Below are 20,739 nucleotides of genomic sequence, written 5' to 3'. Positions count from 1 at the left end.
TCAGACGCGAAATATAGTAGTTAATCTTCTAGTAAAATAAACATAAATTGATTTCACTTGAAAAAGAGACTGAAGTAAAAATAGTTTTAAAGTAAAGAAATTTGTATTCACTCCCTTTTTTCACTCCAAAACTTTCGAATTTCGTGCCTGTACAAACAGCGCGCATGCGCATTAGTGTTGGATTGTGACCGTCATGGGACTAACATATGACAATAACTGTGTATAGTTTATGCTGGTCACGTTGCATCGTTGCAGATTATATGTGTAGTTTATGTCGATCGAGATTGTCGAGTCACAATACAACCCAATAACATGCGTGGTGGACTGGTGGTTGAAGAACCAAACCATGCCGCCCTCTGATCGGTCGCGTTTCACTATTTATTCGTATTCGGATTGGTAAGTAGAGTTAGTTTCCTAATGAACGGCATCCTGGCCAGATCACCTGCGCTTCAGCATATTTTAGAGTAGCCTTATAGTTCGAGACGACAAAATACAATTTGAAGCTGCAGTTAAGTGCATAAACAATTGCGGACATCAAAAACGATGCCGCCGACAATCCAGAACGGCGCAGCCGACAAGCGCGGCGCGGTGAGACCGACGGAAAAGAGGTAAATAAAGACTTCCTAACCTATACACTGTGCACCTGAGGTGTTACAAACTTAGCATCGTTTCTCACTTTTATGATTTTTGTTCAAGATTGGAGCTGATTTGTAAGGTCAAGTACTGCAACACACTGCCCGACATCGCTTTTGATCCAAAGTTCATTAGCTACCCCTTTGAATCCACAAGGTAAGTTAAATCATATTTTACATCGAATAAGTTTAACATTGAAAATCTCCCACTTCAATCCATGTAAGCTGTCCCTTTTGTTAGGTATCCTTAAACACAGAAGTTTTTTATTTGGGTGTAATTTGCTTAATGCTATTTTACAGGTTTATACAGTACAATCCAACATCGTTGGAGCGCAACTACAAGTATGAAGTACTCACTGAGCATGATTTGGGAGTACCAATTGACCTTATTAATAGGGACACATATGCCTGTGATCCCAAGATCCCATATGAGATGGATCCATTAGATGAAAAGTTACTGGAAGAAGATGTGATCACACAGCAAGATTCAAAAAGATCCAAGCATCACGCCAAGAGTGTGTCCTGGCTCAGGCGCACTGAGTATATCTCCACAGAACAAACCCGCTTCCAGCCGCAAACTACTTCAGACAAAGTGGAAGCCAAGGTTGGGCATAATATTAAGAAACACTTCAAGGAAGAGACATTGTACATGGATCGGGATTCTCAAATTCGAGCTATTGAGAAGACATTCGAAGACAATAAGAAGCCTATTGAAACGCACTACAGTAAACCAAACGTTACGCCAGTAGAAGTCTTTCCTATTTATCCAGACTTCAAGATATGGAAATATCCTTGTGCACAAGTAATATTCGACTCTGATCCAGCTCCAATGGGACTGTCTGTGCCGGCACAGATTGAGGAAATGTCACAGGCTATGATTAGGTTAGTTTCCTTTTTAAAACTACTCACAATCCTATTTTTATTTATTATTATTATAAAACATATGAGTACTAAATGATATTGTATATTGCAGGGGTGTGATGGACGAAAGTGGAGAGCAATTCGTGGCTTACTTCCTACCGTTGGAAGAGACTCTGGAAAAGAGAAAGAGGGACTTTTGCTCAGGAATCGATTATGCCGACGAAGACGAGTACGAATACAAAATGGCCCGAGAATACAATTGGAACGTCAAGAGTAAAGCTTCTAAAGGTTACGAAGAGAATTATTTCCTGGTTATGCGCGAAGATGGAGTTTATTACAATGAGTTGGAAACTCGCGTCAGACTGAGCAAACGAAGACAAAAAGTTGGCGCACCTGTTAATAATACGAGATTGGTGGTACGTCATCGACCGTTGAACGCAAATGAATACAAGATGCAGAGGTTCCGCGAGAAGCAACTTGAGCCTCCTTGCGAGGACGATGAAGAAGAGGAAGAGGAGGAGGAGGAAGAGGAGGAAGCAGAGACTCAGAAGAACGACGAGAAAAATGAAGATAAAGGTTTGTTTTTAAACACCCTATATAATATATTCGCGTCTCAAAAACTTCTTTATACTAAAATTATTTTTTTGATATATTTTCAGACGGCTCTGATAATGAAGAAAATGATGAAAAAGAAGGCAAAGAGAACGGTTCGCGCGCTTCATCCCGAGCCTCTTCTCGTGCATCCAGTCGCAAGTCCCGCTCCAAATCTGCATCTCGTTCCAAGTCCAGATCTCGATCTCCGTCCAAGGCCCGTTCGACACGTTCAGCCCGTTCAGCTCGCTCCGAACGCAGTCAGTCAAAATCCCAGTCTCGATCGCGATCACGTTCACGTTCCCAGTCCGGATCGCGCTCAAGATCTGGTTCCCCTGCCAAGTCCGAGTCACGCTCTAGATCGGGCTCGCCTGCCAAGTCTGCTGCCTCGCGATCTAGGTCAGGATCTCCGGCTGACTTTCGATCTAGATCAGGATCACGGGCCAAGTCGAAATCGAGATCGCGTTCCAGGTCCAAATCAAAATCCAAATCGAGGTCGAGATCGAGGTCGGCCTCGGGTAGTGAAGCTGGAAGCGGAAGCGAGGCAGAGGGAAGTGGTAGCGGGAGCGGTAGTGGAAGCGGTAGTGGTAGTGACAGTGGATCTGACAGCGAGTAAAAGAAGAATAGGATTCCGGTTTTGGACGCCGAGTCTACCTTCGTTTCTGTGCGCAAGAGTGCCGGTTGCTTCCTTCCAACTGGGAATTGATCGGGATTCTCCCTTTTCTTGCTTCGGGCGACTTATTTTAAACAATATTTCCGTCGAAAATATCAAGAATCTAGTATAAATTGAAGCTTAGAATCTAGTCTGGGTACGTGGCCTGATGCCGATAACCCAAAACGGAAGAATAATTTTAACAATAGGACAATAATTCATAAAATTTATGGATATTATTCGCAATTTTATACATTAAAAAGAATTAAAGGCCAAAATGATTTATTTCTTTATATCTGTAGTCTTTTTTGAAGTATAATTTTTTTCACCGCGCAGTATTATTATTTTTTTATTTATTTAATTTCAACATTGATCTGGTTCATTAAACCATCATAGTAATTAAATTGATCGCCTTGATTAATATTACTCACGATAAAAGGTTTCTGAAAGAAACTATAGTTTTGTACTATATTGTTAGTAAAAAAGAATTTTCTGATAAATTATCTACAAGATCTGCCAACCACGAGAGGTAAAACTGCAACGCGCTTACTGTATCTACATCCTATCTAGCATTTATCTACGATCCAAGTGTGAGCAGTTTGCAATACTCTAACAACGTAATTGTGCAATTACATGCAACAGTTGGAACAGAACCACCACTTTGATTGATAACACTTGTATTTTATGTATCGTTCCGATATTTGAAGTATAAATCATTTCGTAACAAGTAAAACAAGATTTAACGAACGATCAAAAAATGAATAAAAATGTCAAGGAAAGCTCGGCGCGAAAACGTAAAAATAGTGATGACTTCGTTAACTCTCCAAGTACCTCCAGCATATCCACCAAGGACGAATCACCTCCACAGAGCTTACCGGACCAACCAGATAAGTTACTTGGCTTGGAAAATAAACTTTCGAAGAAAATTCAAACATTACTGCCTAGATTCAAACAGTATATCGTCTACAATCCTTTGGAATACGCCGCACAAGTTCACGCCACGTACGTGAACAGTTATTGCAAGTCAAGCAAAAAAATTCTTATAATCGGAGAAAATCCCGGCCCTTGGGGCATGTGTCAGACGGGTGTTCCGTTTGGCGAAATAGATGCCGTGAGAGATTGGCTCCAAATATCGGGTCCAGTTGGAAAACCACCTGAGGAACATCCTAAAAAATTAATTCTGGGTTTTGATTGTCATAGACGTGAGCAAAGTGGTAAAAGATTGTTCGGATATTTTCGTGAATTGTGCGGAAGCGCCGATAATTTTTTAAAACATACATTTTTGTACAACTACTGTCCAATTACCTTGTTGAACAGAGAAGGCGGCAAGTATGTTAATCTGAAGGAATTGAAGGCAATAAATATAATAGTGATACATTTTTCATCTATATACAGTTTTTTCTTATAGAAGATTCAAAAATGTATGTTATAGAAAAAGGATAATGAAGAGTTATTCTCTGCGTGCGATGATACACTGATCGATGTAATAAAGTTACTTGGAATCGAGCTTATCTTAGCTATGGGAAATTTCGCAGAACAAAGGGCAAAAGCTGCTCTTGAAAAAGCTCTCGACGCGGGCGATAACCTATTAGACGTCGACTCAATCGTACAAGTTGATTTTATATTTAATTAACTTATAAAGGTGTAAATTTAACACTAAATATTTTGTAATAATTACAGCGCGTGTTGCGTGTGCCACATCCTAGCCCCATGTCGCAATATGTACGAAAGGGAAAATGGAATGAAATGGTCAATGACATACTCACAGAACACGGATTAATGCAGTATTTTAAAAACGATCAATCACCAATCAAAAATACAACGATAGCTAATAAACGTTAAGTTTACGTGGAAAACAAGACAAAGCCCAGCATGACTTTAACACGCACAGCCAAGTAAGAGTTTATTGACAAAGTAAAATTAATTACATACTCTAATTTTTGCCGTTAAAAATTAAATTCAATTAAGCTGCTTTTGCTTGTAAGTGAAAGAAGTGTTTCGCGCGCTCGAAAGCTCCGCGTGTGCCATCAGCGTAAATGGAAAAACGCTGATCAGCTTAAACTTGCGCTTGAATTCGTGGTTCTGCGTGAGCGTTGCTATCTGGCACTGGTATCTTATGCCCGACAAATGTAAGACAATACGATAATTGTTGAAGTAGTCTCAAGCTTTCAACTGGACTCCATCTATCAGCAAACCGATGAATCGCTCGTTCCACTCGGAGGGATACATAGAAAGCAGCGCTTGGAGTACGAATTTGTTCCAGGGGAGAACTTTTGTGCTCATATAAGTATGTCGACGATGCAGTCTGTACAACTTGTTGACGTTGGCACTTGAACGCACGAGCAGCTCGGCTAAACTCTCTGGTATAACAGCACAACACGCCGATCCACAGGAGTATCCATATTATTTTTCGGAAATATGTCGCTGAGGGTGGGTTCTTTCTCACGGATTACCTTCAATATCAGACTCTAATAATTTGTAACGCGAAGAAGCTCGTTTATCCGAGCGCTGGTGTATTTATAATAATAAGCATTGAAATAAATTCTAAAATATAAATTGAGACGTTATCATTTATTTTTTACAAATTTCCCGAAGTTGCTGTTCTTAAACTATATACAACTGTTCAATGGCTCGGAAAACTCCGTGGCGAAGTGAAAAAATGTGACATTTCAGTCAGAATTTTCACACAAAGAAAATATCCATAGCGCACCAAATGGTCGACACATGTGCTCTCTACTCTCTGTCACTATGATTCCTTCTGTCTTTCCTTCAGCACTGATTCATCCGGAAAATATCGCCAAACTTACAGAATACTTTTATTTACAATAAGATATTATTCGCGTATAGCAATGTAGTGATATCAAACAGCAAAAATTGTCACTGTAAATTTATTTATTTCTCTTGTCAAAGTACGTCTGCAAATTTTTCATGATCTCTTGCCTTTGGTACATCACCTCCCTACGGCATATCGACGAAAATACCAGTGGACACTCGTAGTCGATCTTTTCGATGCACTTGGTGTCCTGTCCTTTGGGCTCGAATATGAATTCCGAGTTAGATTCCACTAAAATGGCAGTATATATAGAATTATAATTTTAGTTTCTGTCAACATTACATATCATTAGTTTATTTTTCATAGCTTACAGCAACTTATCCCCAAAAAGAAACAAGTGCGATGATTTGACTCAATCACGTAGCCTTCCGTTCTCGGTTTTACCGAAAAATGTCCATGAGCTGTGTTTTTGATCATCGGAAGATGGCTCAGATGCTCCGTGTACTGCACGGAATACTTCCAGTGCTCGTAGTTACCAGATTCCGCGATAATGTTGAACTCTTCCCTGAATAACAAGAAATTTTTTATTTTCATCAAGCTCGAACATTAAACTATATGATTATTTCTATACAAGAAGAAAAACTTACAAAGTTGGATTGAGTTTGATCATGTTGCTGAAATCGGCTACAAACTCCCACACGTGCTCGGGCTTGGAATTCTTCACCGTAGCTTCGTAAAGGAAATGGTGTGTCCATTTATAAACAAACAGGAAATAAAATCCAAACAAACCTAGTCCGGAATAGGCCAAAGTTCGAGCCTTCCATTTCATGGGGTTCAGAGTCATCTTGGAAGAAAAAGTTATGACTCACTTTTATAAAGTTTTATTATGTAAATTATAAATTACAAATTTACAACGATGTTCGAAACTTAATAAGAAAGTATTTAGTATAATATAATATAAGTAATGAAAATAATAACAATGCTTCATGTGAAATGCGATTAATCTATATAAAAATACCTTCGCTTTTTATGTGATGTGGCTCGAAAGAGAGCTAAAGAGGATTTTTCCGACAGAGTGACAGGCGAGCCGTGGGTGCCTATGAGCTTATGAAGACGAGAATATAAGTGATAACGCAGTTTCCGTTGAGAGGAAGTGGTACACAGTTTTCAGGACGCGCGTGTATAACGAAATCCGCTCGCGATTCCGTCTACCCTGCTTGTATATGTTCAAATCCGACGGACGTGGCTCTTGTCTGTTCAGTGTCCAGTATCAGTCTGCCTCATCTGGCTTCCCGGTACCCGCCGCCTCTCGCATGCATGAGATGTGAAGTTTCTCCTATACTAGCATCCCCCCTCACATTTTTTCCTCTCTCCGGCCCCTCCACCTTCGCACATGCTACAACCTAATACGTTTCGTTCGCGTGCATTTCTACAGCGATACGATTTCTATCTTAGAAATACAACGTACAAATCTGTAAAATTCTTATAAGTTATTAAAACTCTTTATAATTTAAGTATAAATTATGCTTTTTCACATTTGTACACTTATAAATATAAACGAAATGTACAGGTTTTCTGCGCTCATCGCTAATCGCAAAAAACGGAGCTATCTATCGTCGAGTTTTGTACTTTGCGATTCTGTACAATCGGACTTCAGAGTCTCTATGTGCGAAGCCAGCAGCTTGCTCCATTCCGCCGGAGAAGCCATCGACTTGAAGGACATAAGTCGCACGAAACCGTTCTGATAGCCGGCCGCGAGCCACAGGAAACTCGATGCGTTTGGATTCCATGACAGCTGAAATTAATATGAAATTTTGTAAAACAGCGGCAAATAAGAAGAAAAAGCACAAGTGAATTGTTTGACGTACCCTATTGACCGACATAAACGGATACTGTTCTACAGGAGTGTTTTTCATCATTTCGATAGTCAGAGTCTTCTTATGATTTTTTGGTTTTATCATGCACTGATCTCGGAAAACCTATATACAATTAAAATTACGTGACTATATGTATATAATTAAGTTATAAATCTACAGATAAATGGCACATACATCCAGGTTATCGTAAAACTTGATTCCGAATCGATCTTTTGAATCTTTATATGTGGTAGGCATAAAGTCATACGGCGCCTTGTCATCTTTCTGATCTTTATTACTTCTCGATGATACTTTGTCCTTTTCCTTGTCTTCTTCTTTTAGTTTTTGAAAATCAACAAGTTCTGCTGTTGATATCGTCTAAATATAAATAAAAATATGCTAATATTAATGATTTTTCAAACACAATGTATAATTTAATTTAAAATCACAAACTTACACTAATAAAGCGTTTACGGGGTAACGTTTTCTCCATATCCCGTATATATATCAGCTGCTGTGGAAAGATTGCAAGAATTTCACCGGCAAGTGTTCCGTTTGCTATGCTGTTTCCATAATCTGATGTAGATATTGACTAACATGACAAAATTAAATGTTACTTTATTTTATTCAAGATATTATTTGTATTGACTGTTATTTTAATGAAATTTACTCACAAAACTCGGAGAGTTCGTAGGAAAAATGTTGAAGTATTTGTATGTATAATCCCGTAATGGTAAACAATACGAATAATTGTGGCCCATACTGAAATGAATGAAAAAGATCAATAATTCAAAACGTAAACTTCTACAAGTATGAAAATTGCTCGTTTATTTAGATACCTTAACGCGTCATCGTAAGTAACAAATGCTGAACACCAATGATTAAGCCATGCCCCATCTGTGACAAAACTTTTCTTGAACGAATTTTTCGGATTAGTAACGTCTTCCAAATCCCAAAGTTTGTACAGGCGGTCAAGACTTGCAGTTGCTAAAAACCGCTTATTGTCTTGAGGTATTAAATGCACCACTGAAAATAGATAATTATTTAATAGAATCAAAACTTTATGTAACAGATGGATGTGTAACAAACTTTTGCTTACTTGATATTGTGTGATGATGAGCAAAGAAATGTCTGTAAGGATGCAGATAAACAGTGTTACCCTTTTTAGACTTCAGCAACGGAGATTTTAATGCCAAGTTCCAAAGTGCAACATAACCATTAGAAAATCCAGCGGCAATAATGCTGTAAAAAAAATTAACTCGTTCATATTTAACGAAGCATTATAAAGATTTTTTTATTCATATTTGTACATGAAATTAATTCTCACTTGTGATTTTTCTCCTTTGACCAAGATAATTTCGTAACCTGCCAGTTTTGTTTTTGCTTATCGTACATATCTTTATTAACCACCAATATCAACGCAGGCTCAGTATTGTATATAGGATATCTGCAAAAATATTATTCATAAAATATCAAGTAATTCGCGCGATATGACAAGTTGATGCAACTTACTTATCACTATTCTCAATATTTTCCGAATTTTCTTTAGCGATATCTTCAGGAAAAACTAGCGAGTAGATTCGCACACAGCCGTCAGTACAACCTGCAGCTAATAAACCCATTTTATTTGGCGTATTACTTTCTATACATCCAGGCAAGTCTTCGTGTTGATAACATCCCGATGGACACCATTCTAAACACCAAACCGTACCTCCTTCATGAGTTATTGCATAGGCTAACTTGGGAGTGTACCGGCTGATAGACCTATATAATTTAATGCATTTAAATAACTTTTCATTATTGCTTCATTAGTTTTCAAAATATTGACTACAAACTTGTGATCCAAATTTCCCACATCCCAAATTTGAATAATATTTTTTCCAGAATAAGATTCTCCAACGGAATACGTCGCATCCATAGTTGGATGAGTACTGACAGCAATAAATTGTGATAACTCTTCAGAAAGCGACAGCGACGTTGGTATCGGCAACCATGCTAGAGCCCAAACAGGTCCTCCGACAAAAAATGTTGGATTGTCTGCAAAAATGTCATGTTCGTTTGTTTAACATATGCATTCTTCCAAACTGTTTTTCATATTTTTTTTTTTTTTTTTATAATATTTACCTCCACAACATTGTCCCTCAAATCGTTTCCATGTTTTCCATTCAGGCTGAATTTCATTGTTATCACCGGTTTTTATAATCATCATAGGCATTGATTGTTCAACTTCTGGCAAGTAGGAATATGCTTCTCTTGAATTCAGCAATTCAAAATTATTCGGGGCATATTCTTCAAATAAACTCAATTTATAATGTTCTCTTTCACTGGAATAAAAAAATTATTTAATTCGAATAAATATTATTGTACTGAAATTATTATGTTTTAATTAGTGATCAATTTCATACAACTCCAATGTCCACTGAAAGCTTCCAAAATATGTTTTACTGAACTTTGTATGACAGGTTCCATCTTTGAATATAAATTTGAATAATTTGTTTGCTGAAAGTTGAAGTAAAATTAAAGTTAAAGGCCAAAAAATAATATGATCATTTTATCAGGCTAATGAAACTTACATATTTCGGAGCTTTCTTTGTAGTAGAATTTCCTCATCACAGCTTGGGGTTGACTTTTATTGATATCTTCATTGTCACTTGAATTATCGCTACTAGACGATTCTGCGTCTGATAGTGATAAATTAGCATCCTCGTCATCGACTGAGTGCTTTTCTAAAGCATGGTCAACAATTTCTTTGTGGGTCGAAGATTGAAATCGACATATTTTACAAAGATAGTTCTACAATCAATAATGAGTAATGTATAATAGTTCTAAGTAAAATAAAAATAAAAATTGTTATCAAGTCAAATTTTACCTCACGAGGTGTGAAATTACATGTTGAATAATGAGTCTTTATTTCATCAAATGAATTGCTTGTGAATTGGCACCCTATTTGACTGCAAGTTGCATTCTGTCCACTAGCCAAATCTTTTCTCCATTTATTTATTGAAGTACTTGGAATTCTCTTTTCCAGCTGTGGTTTTTGTATTACTTTCTTCTGCAATAAATACATTATATATTGAACAAATTACTAAATAGCTAGTAATAATTCAAAGGTCAAGTCTTACCAAATTAGCATTCATTTTCAATTTTTTATCAGAAGGGCCAGAATTTTCTTTATCTTCTTTAACCAATGCCGTGAATTCTGATATTTTGCTGACAGCTCTAAAATATATCAAAACATGAAATATTATACTTATAAGACTATTATTGTTAACACTGTTTTAGACATACTTCTCTGCAGCTTTTCTCTTGCCTCGTGGACCAAAGTCTATGTTTTCCGCGTCAATTTCAGGCATTCTTTCTTTTGCTTCGGCCTCCAATCTATGCATTCTTTCATGATATTCCACTGACGAAGGTTTTGTAACTGCTTGGCATACAGGACATGTTACCATCAATGCTTGCATTTCCTAAAAATATGTAATCATAAATATTGTAAAATTTTTACTTTTTACAGCTAAAAAATAAAATAATAGTTTACCTCCTCGCTTTTACCACAAAACGTTAAATGTGAAAGATATCCTGCAACACTGCGCTTTATAACTTTGCACTGTTCGCATACCAAAGTTTTCTTCCTTTTCTTATGAGCAAGATTTATGACCTTTCTGAACAGTTTTTCATCATTCTCATAATCCTGAAAAAAAAAACCTTATGCAACCTGAAAAAATAGTAAACAAATAGACAAAATAGAACTTACTGGTTTTGCTGACCCTTTAAGCCAACCTGTGTTGTTATGTGTCATTAAATTATGATGGGCCCATTGACTTTTTACTATCTCCACATCACATTTTCCACAAGTGACAATTTTCTTCATCTACGAAAATACATATATTATTGTTAAGTCGCACCATTCATAACTTATAATTTCAGAATCACAATTAAAAAACTAACACTTAATTCAGCAAAAGAATCAATCTTAGGGGTTTCTTTTTTAGGTGTACGATTCAAGTGTGAATGATGTGGAACGTAATCGTTATCACAGACGCTCTTTCTCTGAACACCTCGTGGTCTTCCCCGACGTGTTTTGCCTTTTCGCCTTTTTCTGTATGGACCTAACGGACCTTTGCGTCTCTTGACAGGTATAACGATTTCATCAGCATCACTATCATCACTAGTCTCTTTTTCATCATTCTCTTCTTCTATTGCAGTTGTATTGTGATCCGCTATAGAATCTTTTACTGATACTATTTCATCATCTTTTTGAACTATGACATTTGTGGTAGACCTTTTTCTTTTTCTTGTAACATTTAAAACTATAAAAAACAAATGAGTAAGTTTTGAGATATTAAATTACAGAATTTTCTATAAAATAGCAATATACCTGTATCTGTTGCATTATTTTCAGTCAGTACTGTAGAATCATTAATATTGATTTCTGCACTGGTATTACAATTTGTACTTTTAGCATCAATCTCATTGGTAATGTCCTGTGTGTTTAATACTAAACAAGTACTTTGACTTGGTTGTTCAAAAGTTTTTAAAGTTATACTTGAATCACCTAATTGAAAAATAGCTTATCATTGTCTTTAAAAATAAGAAAGAATTATCAATGCAAAGATAAAAGTTTACCTTCGTCTTCGTTTTTCATTACGAAATGTTTCTCTTGGTCATTAAAAATAGTACTTTTGTCTAACTTCGATTTCCGTTGTCTTCCCTTTCGTTTTTTTACTGCAAAAGTTAATTAAAAAAAACTTGTAATTAATTTATATAAGTTATAATTTGACTTTCAAAGTTAATGATTTACCTTGATTTTCTGTATTTTCAGAAATCAATTTATTAATATTTTGATCTTTGTTATTATTAACACTGATATCAGTATTTTCTTCAGAAATTTGAGATTCTACTACGTCTTTTGTAGATCGTCGGTTTGGTCTTCTTTGTTTGATACTTGAGTTCAAAACTTCCTTTGAATTATCATCTACAAATCGAGCACATTGATTATTTCGTAAAGGATGAAATATAAATTTAATCACCTAATGTACAATGTTTAATAAATGCAATTTTAAAATAATTAATGTTTTACCAGTTTTGTGTCTAGTAGATCTTCTAGGTTCTTGTAATAAACTCAATTGGCAACTCCTCTTTTTTCTTCCTTTCATTTCAAGGCTTTTTTCTTCATCATGAGCATTATCCCCTGTAAAAATATCAAATATTTTTATTGTGTGTATTTAGTTTTGTAAAAAACATCAGGTGATAATATCGTGCTTATTCTTTATAAAATCATTGTCATTTATTTAATTTGTATTAAATATTTTATGTAAAAATGACCTTCAAGCAAATTCTTTCCGGTAGTAGGAATATCGTCAGCAACTGGTTTTTTTTCAATAACTTTTTTGGCAGATTTTGGTGGCCTTCCTATTCTTTTCTTCTGTGAAGTAATAGGACTGATAGATGGCTCATCTAAAATAATAGTCATACGAATTACAATTTTGTATATTTTTTAAAGATTAAAAATTTGTGAGACGACTGAATAAAATAAGTACACTGAATTTTATTTATAGTGACTTATAATATAACACTAACCTTTAATCTCCTCATTTTTATCTTCAATTTTAGCACAAGCCATGTTAGCTTGAATAACTATACTTGATTTCTCAGAAATCATCATTGTATTTTCAATTGCAGAATCAGATTCTAATAATAAATTATTTTTATGTTTAACTTTATCAACGCTAACAACTATACCGAGTTTTTCGGAAGAAAATTTTTTATCTTCTTCGGATATTATTGTGCTGTTATTTAGATCTGTTATTAAGTTTCTGACATTATTGTCAGATTTTAAAATTAAACAAGTCATTGTTTCAACCTTTTCAGTTATGCATGCAGTAGATGTATTTATTTGAGTAAAGTTTTCTTGAGTTTGAATTTCACAGTTGTCAGATTTAATATTAGCTTCTTCAGTGAGAGCAATCGTGTTCTCATAAACTTCCTGTGAATTATTATCATCCCCAAAAACTTGAATTTTCGTTTTACTATCTTGATGAGTATTTTCCATTCGGCCAAAGCTAACACCACTTTCTGAAGTTAAATCACTACTTGTTTCTGTGATCTTTTCCGAAATTTTCTCAGTAGTTGAAAACAATTTAGAAGTACTTTCTTTTGTTTTTTTGATTATAAAGGAATCCAAAGAAGTTTGCTTTAAATTGCGCTTAATATCTAAAAAAAGAAGCGAATTAGGCTTAGTTATTTTGAAAACAATTTATTACTCAATTTTCATTTTTTCAGTTCTGCTCAAGCACTTACCTTTCTTTGTTTCCCTAGAAAATAATACATTCTCTGGACTTGTAACCAATTTTGATTGAGAGTCAGCATTATTGTTATTAGCGGATTTCAAAGATTGATTGTTTGTTTTCCATAGAGATGTCAGCTTCACAACTTTTGAATCTATAATAAATTTATTTTTGTTAAAAAAATAACGTAAAATTATTATTTTGTAGATTATGTGAAATAATAGCAATAATGATTGAGAATTTGAAAAAATATTTTTGCATTTTTCAGAAGGAACAATGAAATAAGAAAAATACAAAATACTAAAAATAATATAATTTGCTTACCTTTTATGCCTAGATTTTTTTCTTGATTGTAAGAAGTAGGTGTTACCAAACCTAATTGCTCAATTTGAACGTTACTAATAATTGCTTCATTAGGTTGATTCTCAGTACAACTTTGAGATTTTTCAATTTTTTCTTGGAAGGAAAATTTGTCATCTATAAATAGATTTTTATTGATCACTAAGCTTTTTTTAAATTTCTAATAATTTTTATCCTATAAAATAATAAATACATATATTTCTAATTTACCTTCTACTTTGTTTTGACTTGCATTCGTTTTTTCCAAAACACTTGAATTTTTTACAGGAAGAGTTCCTTCAGTGGTTATTTCATTTGAATCATCAGGTGATGAAATGCTGCTACAATCATAATTTTCAAATGCTATGTTCACTGATTCGTAATTGTCATCTACACTATCATTATCAGATTCTTTATTTTCAGCAAAATTTTTTTCTGTGTTGAATTTAGAATAGGTCTCAATTTTTATACTTTCATGACTTTTTGGGCTATTGTTAGTTTCTGAAATTTGGCTTACATAATCTAATTTATCTTTGGAATCAAAAATACTTGCACTTGCAATATGCAAAGATAGTTTATTATTATCTGTAAGTTTGCATAGATTAGCATTAAACTCTATATTAATGGGTTTGGGATTTTCTATTGTGTCAAAAACCTCTTTTGTTATTTCACTCAATTCTTCACTGATCATTTCGTTTTTCTTTTCTTCTGACGAATTATTAAAATTAGTTTGTTTTGCTTTTTGAATTATTGAATTGTCTATTTTAGATGCATTTGTATCTGTATCATTAATCGTTTTTTTCCCAAGCTGAATTGTTGTGTCATTTTCAAGATCAACTTTACCTTGAGTTATTTTTTCTATTTCATCATTGTGAGATTTATTGGATTCTTTCAATTGAAAACCCTCTGTATGAACCTTATCAGTAGTGGTACTAAAATTGTAGTTACAGATTGTTTCTATGTGATTGTCTTTGTTCAAGTTTTCTTCAATTAATTTAGTTTCTTCATCTCCTATTTTGCAATTCTGGAAGAATAATAAGGAATCATCTTCATCTTGACTATCTGCAATTGCTATCGAGTCTAATATTTCTTTTAAATCTATAGTCACATCCTCCTCATCATTTATGTAAGTTAAATTAATGTCTGCTTCATTAGTAACTATATTTGAGCCTATAGAACTGATGCCCAATTTTTCTGTATGATTTTCATGGCTAACATTTTTAGAATCATTGTGATGCATCTCTTTTTTATCTTCAGCAGTATTGTCAACTTCAGTTTTTTGTTCAATCATGTGCATAGCTTTACCCCTCCTACTTTTAGTTCTAGTTGTTGTAACAGTACCATCTTCAACCAAAGCTTGAGTGTTCCTACTTACATTTTTTTGTGTTTTTCCCTGTTTGAATGCTTTAGGAGGAACTGAGCTTTCTTTTGGCATTTTACCATCTTCATTTTTACATTCTTTTAAACTGTTTGAATTAATAGTTACTGATGCATTACGAGTTCTCATACCTATGGCATTAGACTTATTATTGTTTACTTGATTAGTTGATTTACTGCGATTCCTTGCTTTTGGTTCTTTTTTCTGTTCTTGTTGAGCTGTAATTGAATTTCTTTTACACGACCTTGCACTGTATCTTCTAGCTGTTAAAATTGGCACAAGTGTATCATGGCTAGATGGATCAGTAAATTTTGCAATTGATTCCTCTGATTCATCAAGATTCATCACATGAGTTGTGTTTTTAACTTCTATGCTTGAATTTTGAGATTCATGATTTTCATTTGACAATGTTTCACTTTGAATTTTTCTTTTATTGACATAAACATTGACTTTTTCATTTTCTTTTTTAACCAATACGATCTCATTACTACTATTTAATTCTAAATCAATAGATGTGTTTGGGCTTGTCACTTCAATATTTTCAGAAGATGTGACCAAAGGCAAATTTTTAATGGGAGACTCTTTTTTACTCAATATATTCTTATTGCTGTCACTTAATTCAGAATCAATGGCATTGTTTGGTAAAATTTTAATGGGTGATTCTTGTTCAGTTGATACATTTTCGTTGATGTAATTTACTTCTGTATTAATGGAATGATTTAGGTTTCCTACTTGATCATTTTCATAAGATGGGACTAAAGGATTATTTTTGATAGGTGATTTTTCTAATTCACAATCAACAGAATCCATAGTGTCATATACTATAATATCATTAGAAGGTTCTGTGCATTCTTCTTCTAGAACTTCTTCTATAATATACTCGATTTCTTCTATAATTTCAATTTCTTCATATTCATTTTCAAATGCGAGATTTTCTTGGCAGTTTTCATGTTTAACAGAATTTGATAAATTGAAAAGATTTTGATCATTAGGTATTTCACTTACATTTGTCGATTTGTCCTTTTGTTCTGATATTTGTTCCACAATAATATTTTGATCAAAAGTATCAAAAGTGTGAGTTAACTTATCACCTGCCATAATCAATTCCTCATTAGTTGCATCTAAAGATTTATTAGATATTTCAAAATTGGATTCTTCAATATTTTCAGGAACAGTGTCACTTTTTGAGTTCTCTTTCACAATGTTTGAGGGAGAAGGAAGTTCTCCAATATTCTGAAAAACATTCTTTTTTATATTGTCATATTTATTCAAGTCCAAAGAATCTATATCTTCAAGAGATGCTTCTGTATCAATACAATTTTCAGTTGGTAGGTCATTAATTGTAATATCATTTTTTTGGCAAACCCTGTCTATCTTTACACATTCTGTTTGAAAATTTGAATTAGATGAAAGTTCTGTGATGCTTTGAACAATATTGCTGTTGACTTCACCCAATTCATTCAAGTCCAAAAAAGCCATATTTTCACTAATAGGCTTTTCAACCATTTCCATATCAATACAACTTTCAGTTGATTGATTATTGATTGTAATTGTGGTATCAGTTCTGGAACTAGTACTGTCAATCTTTGTGCAATCAGTTTGAAAATTTGGGTCAGAAGAAAGTACTGTGGCACTTTGAACAATATTGCTGTTGTTTTCACCATATTCATTTGAGTCCAAAGAGGTCACATTTTCAAGTGATGATTTTTCAACTATTTTAGTATCAATATCATTTACAGTTTGTTGATTATTAATTATTTGTGTTTCATTCTCAATATTATTTGTAGTACTTTGTTTATTTTTTCTAGTGTTAGTAATTATACTCGGTTTTGGTACTCTTGCAATCCTTTTTCTTCTAGGATATTTTGACTGACTTACTGTTGAATTTGAAGGTTCATATTGAATTTCAGACGTAGATTTGTTAGATTCATCAGAGTTAGAAATATCATCTAATAATGAACAGTTTTTATATTGATTGAAAGTTTCTTGTTTGTCTAAATTTTTAGAAAAATCATCACATTTGTCTTGCTGTGAAGTTTCAGATATTCTAGTGGAATTCCTGATTGGTTCCACAACTTCCAAATCTGAGAGTTTATTTGGAAATTTCAAATTAGATACTATACTTTCCACAGGAGCTTCATCAAGGGTTACTTCTGATGTTTCAATGCTTGAATTGGTCATGATTGGTAAACTATCTTGAATAATTTTATTTTTTACTTCCGTAGATCCATTAGAACAAACTATTTCTTTTGATAATGCTATTGTTGTTTCTTCTGCTTGAGATTCTATGCTATTTTGAACTGGGATATCATTAATATTTGTTTCTTTCTTGCTTCTGTCTGTAGTCTTTGATTTATCATTTGAAACTTTATCCACCTTAGTTAAATTTGGAACTTTTGAAATCCGTCTTCTTCTAGAGTGCCTGGTTTGATTCTCATTTATTAAAGATTCATCAAACACGTTAAAATTAAAATTTCCAATATCTGTAGATGATTGAAGGATATTTGTTTTATCTGAATCTACTTTTAAAGTAGAATTTGCATCAACCATTTTTTCTGTACAAAGTTTTTTGTACTTTTCAATAATGGTATTTGAACAATTTTTTTGTGGTAACTCATTAATAAGCAATTTACGATCCTGATTTAAACTTGCGGTGTCAGTCTTTGATTCGTCATTTACGGCATTAACTACTTTTTTTGGATCTGATATTTCTGAAGTTCTTTTTCTATTTGAATATCTAGTCGGATTCATATCCACTGACTTTGAAAATTCATCTTTTTCTAAGATAGGTTGTTCTGCTTCCACACAAGTTGTATTAGTATTGATTTTCTCTTTGTCAAGCATAGTATTTGTCGTAATCGTTTCATTATTTTGTACAGTCTGATGAATTACTTCACTAGGTTTATCAAATTTCAAGCAGGTTAAATTATCTGACAATGATGTATCAGTAATTGCTATAGGAGACTCTAAACTATTTTCTGCTGGCAAATTAATAGTATCAACATCAACTTTTTCTTTACCATCAAGTTCTTGTTTTCCTGTTGAAGTTTTTAAAATTCCGCTTAAGTTTGGTATTCGTGGAATTCTTTTTCTTCTAAAAAGCCTTGCCTGATTTTCATCTATTGTATTTGTAGATCTGTCCGGAACTTCAAAATTAAACTTTTCATTTTTATCAATATTCACTTGTTCTTTTTCAAGTTTTAATTCAACATTATTTTCTTCATTAGTTGGTTTTATACAACTTTGAGTTGACAAATCATCAGCATCTCCTACAACATTATTTACTGTTTTGTCATTAACATTTGAGGTGTTGTTTACACATGGTTTAGCTATTTTAATAATTCTTTTTTGTTCAGAACAGCTAGCTTGATTTGATTCCGTTGAATTAGATTCATCAAAAGTTTCAAGATTAGATTGAATAACTGTTATTATATCAGACTTGGGACAGACTTGGGCATTGGAAACCAGCATGACATTATTGTCCAAAAGTGATTCATGTTTACTTGAACTTGCAACTTCTTGTTTATCAATAACTACAGATTCCGGTTCCACAGCATTAGCAATTTTATATTCTTTTGAATTTTTAGAGATTCTTCTTCTTGAGCGCAGGGTCAAAGATACATTTGTAATTTCTAAATTAGGGTTTTCAGTTTGCATGGATGTCTCATCAATATTTTTTTCTTCTTTCTCTTCTTTTGAATGAGATAAAATAATACTATTTTGCGTAGCATTGTTCTCTATTTTATTAAACTCTATTTCACTATAGTCTAAGCAGACTAGTTTCTCTACTGATGATTCATTGACCACTTCAGAGACTATTTCTGTATTATTTTCTACAGATAATATATTACTTACTTCATGCTCTTTATTGCAAGTTTCACTTGCAATATTTTGTTTTTCATTAGAACGTTTTACAACTTTGCTTTGTTTTGATATTTTAGTCGTTTTTCTTATTCTGTCAGATGTTTTCTTTACACTATCGATATTTTCTTGAACTGATTTTGATTCATCAGAGCTTTTTATTTGTTTCGTTAAATCCACATCTATGGCTGATTTTTTAACTTTTTTGATAGACTTCTGATTTTTCTTTTTATTAACTGGACTTTTTGTCTCGATTTGTTTGGCTTCATTAGCCAATAACTTCTCAACTGATTTCTTAACTGTTTCATCATTCTTCTTTTCTATTTTATTTGTTTCATTATTAATTGTGTCTAAGTTATTAGATGACTGATCAACTTTTTTTTCTTGTTTTCCAATATTTGTAGGCTTGCTTGCAATCACAGAAACAAGCTTTTTTGGATCATTAACTGCAATAAATCATTCATTTATGAGACTGTATTAGCATAAATTAAGAATATTTACAAACTTATGAAAATCTTACTCTTGGGTATTTTGTTCTGAAGAAGTAATCCCTTAAGAAGTTCTGGAGGTAGAACAAAAACTTGAGTTTGCCTTGCTTCGTCATTTTTAGTTGCATTTTTCAAAGGATTTGGTAAGACTTTCTTGTTGTCCATAATTGTGTCATGTATATATTGGGACTACATATCCGACACTAAGTAAAAATATATTGCAACACCTCATATTTTCGTGCAATAAAAATCATCGGCGAAATAATGTAAAAATTCACGTTTTTTGATCCTTTTAAAAACAAAAGATTATACAGCTTGAAATAGATGTTTAACTACGTTGAATATCTATACTTTTATGGAAAATCAACACTCGAGTAATTAGAAAATTTAAAAAAATACAAGTTGTATTGTTGACAATATTTAATTTTGTGAAAAATTAACTAATTCCGTTACATGTTTCCTCACTTTAGTACGCAGTATAGGTTATGTTCGGACATCAATATGTCATAAGCACCTTCGCACTAATAACATCCAGCGCGTGGATCCGCATGTGGATAGACGTGTATACCTATATATAGGTATATAGAAGACTATAGAGGTACAGTACGGGATGAGTAGCGCCACAAAATACGTGTAAAATTAAATGGGGTGGTAAGTATCAGAACTAAAATAAGTATCATTTAACATGGAGCGTATATAGAGCTCGCGTATAATTGTGATACTGATATTACATCAGCTCATGTTATAATTTTTTTCTCCACAAGACAGTCATTGTAACTTTTTTTTATTCGTTAGCTGTATTTAAATTACAAATGCTGTCAAAATGAATTTAAATTTAATTAGTTTGAAAATACAACAATCTTAGATTAAAACGTTTTTCAAATACTTGTTATTATTTGAAATGAAGATTATAAACATAATTTTTAGGATTGCAAGTGTTAGATACTAACATTTTTTAATGTTAATTTTTAATTGTGCAACAAATTTGCTTTTTGCCTAAAATATATTTTATAATTTTTATGTA

At 33.4% G+C, this 20,739-nt stretch overlaps 4 protein-coding genes across 5 annotated transcripts; 2 read left to right on the top strand and 2 right to left on the bottom strand.

The window, feature by feature from the left end:
* Nucleotides 1-264: 264 nt before the first annotated feature.
* Nucleotides 265-5,286, top strand: LOC100122217 (RNA polymerase II-associated factor 1 homolog). 2 transcript variants are annotated; one of them, XR_004344641.1, is made up of 6 exons: nt 265-608; nt 697-789; nt 933-1,514; nt 1,606-2,069; nt 2,153-4,342; nt 4,417-5,286. XR_004344641.1 is itself a non-coding variant. In XM_031924281.2 (5 exons), exons 1-5 carry the CDS (start codon nt 544-546, stop codon nt 2,698-2,700), a joined length of 1,752 nt encoding a protein of 583 aa, XP_031780141.1. In that variant the 5' UTR covers nt 265-543; the 3' UTR covers nt 2,701-5,286. The 2 variants fall into 2 exon arrangements, 1 of the variants encoding a protein (XP_031780141.1); XM_031924281.2 differs by having other exon boundaries at nt 2,153-5,286.
* LOC107980448 (single-strand selective monofunctional uracil DNA glycosylase) lies at nt 3,494-4,578 on the top strand. Its single transcript, XM_016981615.3, has 3 exons — nt 3,494-4,090; nt 4,169-4,342; nt 4,417-4,578. Exons 1-3 carry the CDS (start codon nt 3,494-3,496, stop codon nt 4,576-4,578), a joined length of 933 nt encoding a protein of 310 aa, XP_016837104.2.
* Nucleotides 5,287-5,288: 2 nt separating the features above from the next.
* LOC100122245 lies at nt 5,289-7,048 on the bottom strand. Its single transcript, XM_008206767.4, has 4 exons — nt 6,528-7,048; nt 6,157-6,353; nt 5,881-6,074; nt 5,289-5,800 (listed from the first exon to the last, which is right to left on the bottom strand). Exons 2-4 carry the CDS (start codon nt 6,351-6,353, stop codon nt 5,625-5,627), a joined length of 567 nt encoding a protein of 188 aa, XP_008204989.1. The 5' UTR covers nt 6,528-7,048; the 3' UTR covers nt 5,289-5,624.
* LOC100678081 lies at nt 6,597-20,272 on the bottom strand. The gene is made up of 29 exons (XM_008206766.4): nt 19,748-20,272; nt 14,220-19,673; nt 13,974-14,126; nt 13,663-13,803; nt 12,943-13,575; nt 12,688-12,819; nt 12,443-12,553; nt 12,164-12,337; nt 11,989-12,087; nt 11,741-11,917; nt 11,311-11,672; nt 11,117-11,233; nt 10,901-11,053; nt 10,654-10,829; nt 10,488-10,584; nt 10,235-10,417; nt 9,939-10,158; nt 9,771-9,864; nt 9,490-9,689; nt 9,201-9,402; nt 8,878-9,129; nt 8,693-8,812; nt 8,465-8,607; nt 8,205-8,391; nt 8,040-8,127; nt 7,823-7,957; nt 7,561-7,743; nt 7,378-7,488; nt 6,597-7,304 (listed from the first exon to the last, which is right to left on the bottom strand). The coding sequence occupies exons 1-29, from the start codon at nt 19,878-19,880 to the stop codon at nt 7,116-7,118; spliced, it is 10,419 nt and encodes a 3,472-aa protein (XP_008204988.2). The 5' UTR covers nt 19,881-20,272; the 3' UTR covers nt 6,597-7,115.
* Between the last annotated feature and the right edge of the window lie 467 nt (nt 20,273-20,739).

The sequence above is a fragment of the Nasonia vitripennis genome, chromosome 2 (assembly GCF_009193385.2).
Source record: "Nasonia vitripennis strain AsymCx chromosome 2, Nvit_psr_1.1, whole genome shotgun sequence".
NCBI lineage: Eukaryota > Metazoa > Arthropoda > Insecta > Hymenoptera > Pteromalidae > Nasonia > Nasonia vitripennis.
The sequence above is the reverse complement of the archived record's forward strand: the minus strand, read 5'-3'. Positions and strand labels throughout refer to the sequence as shown.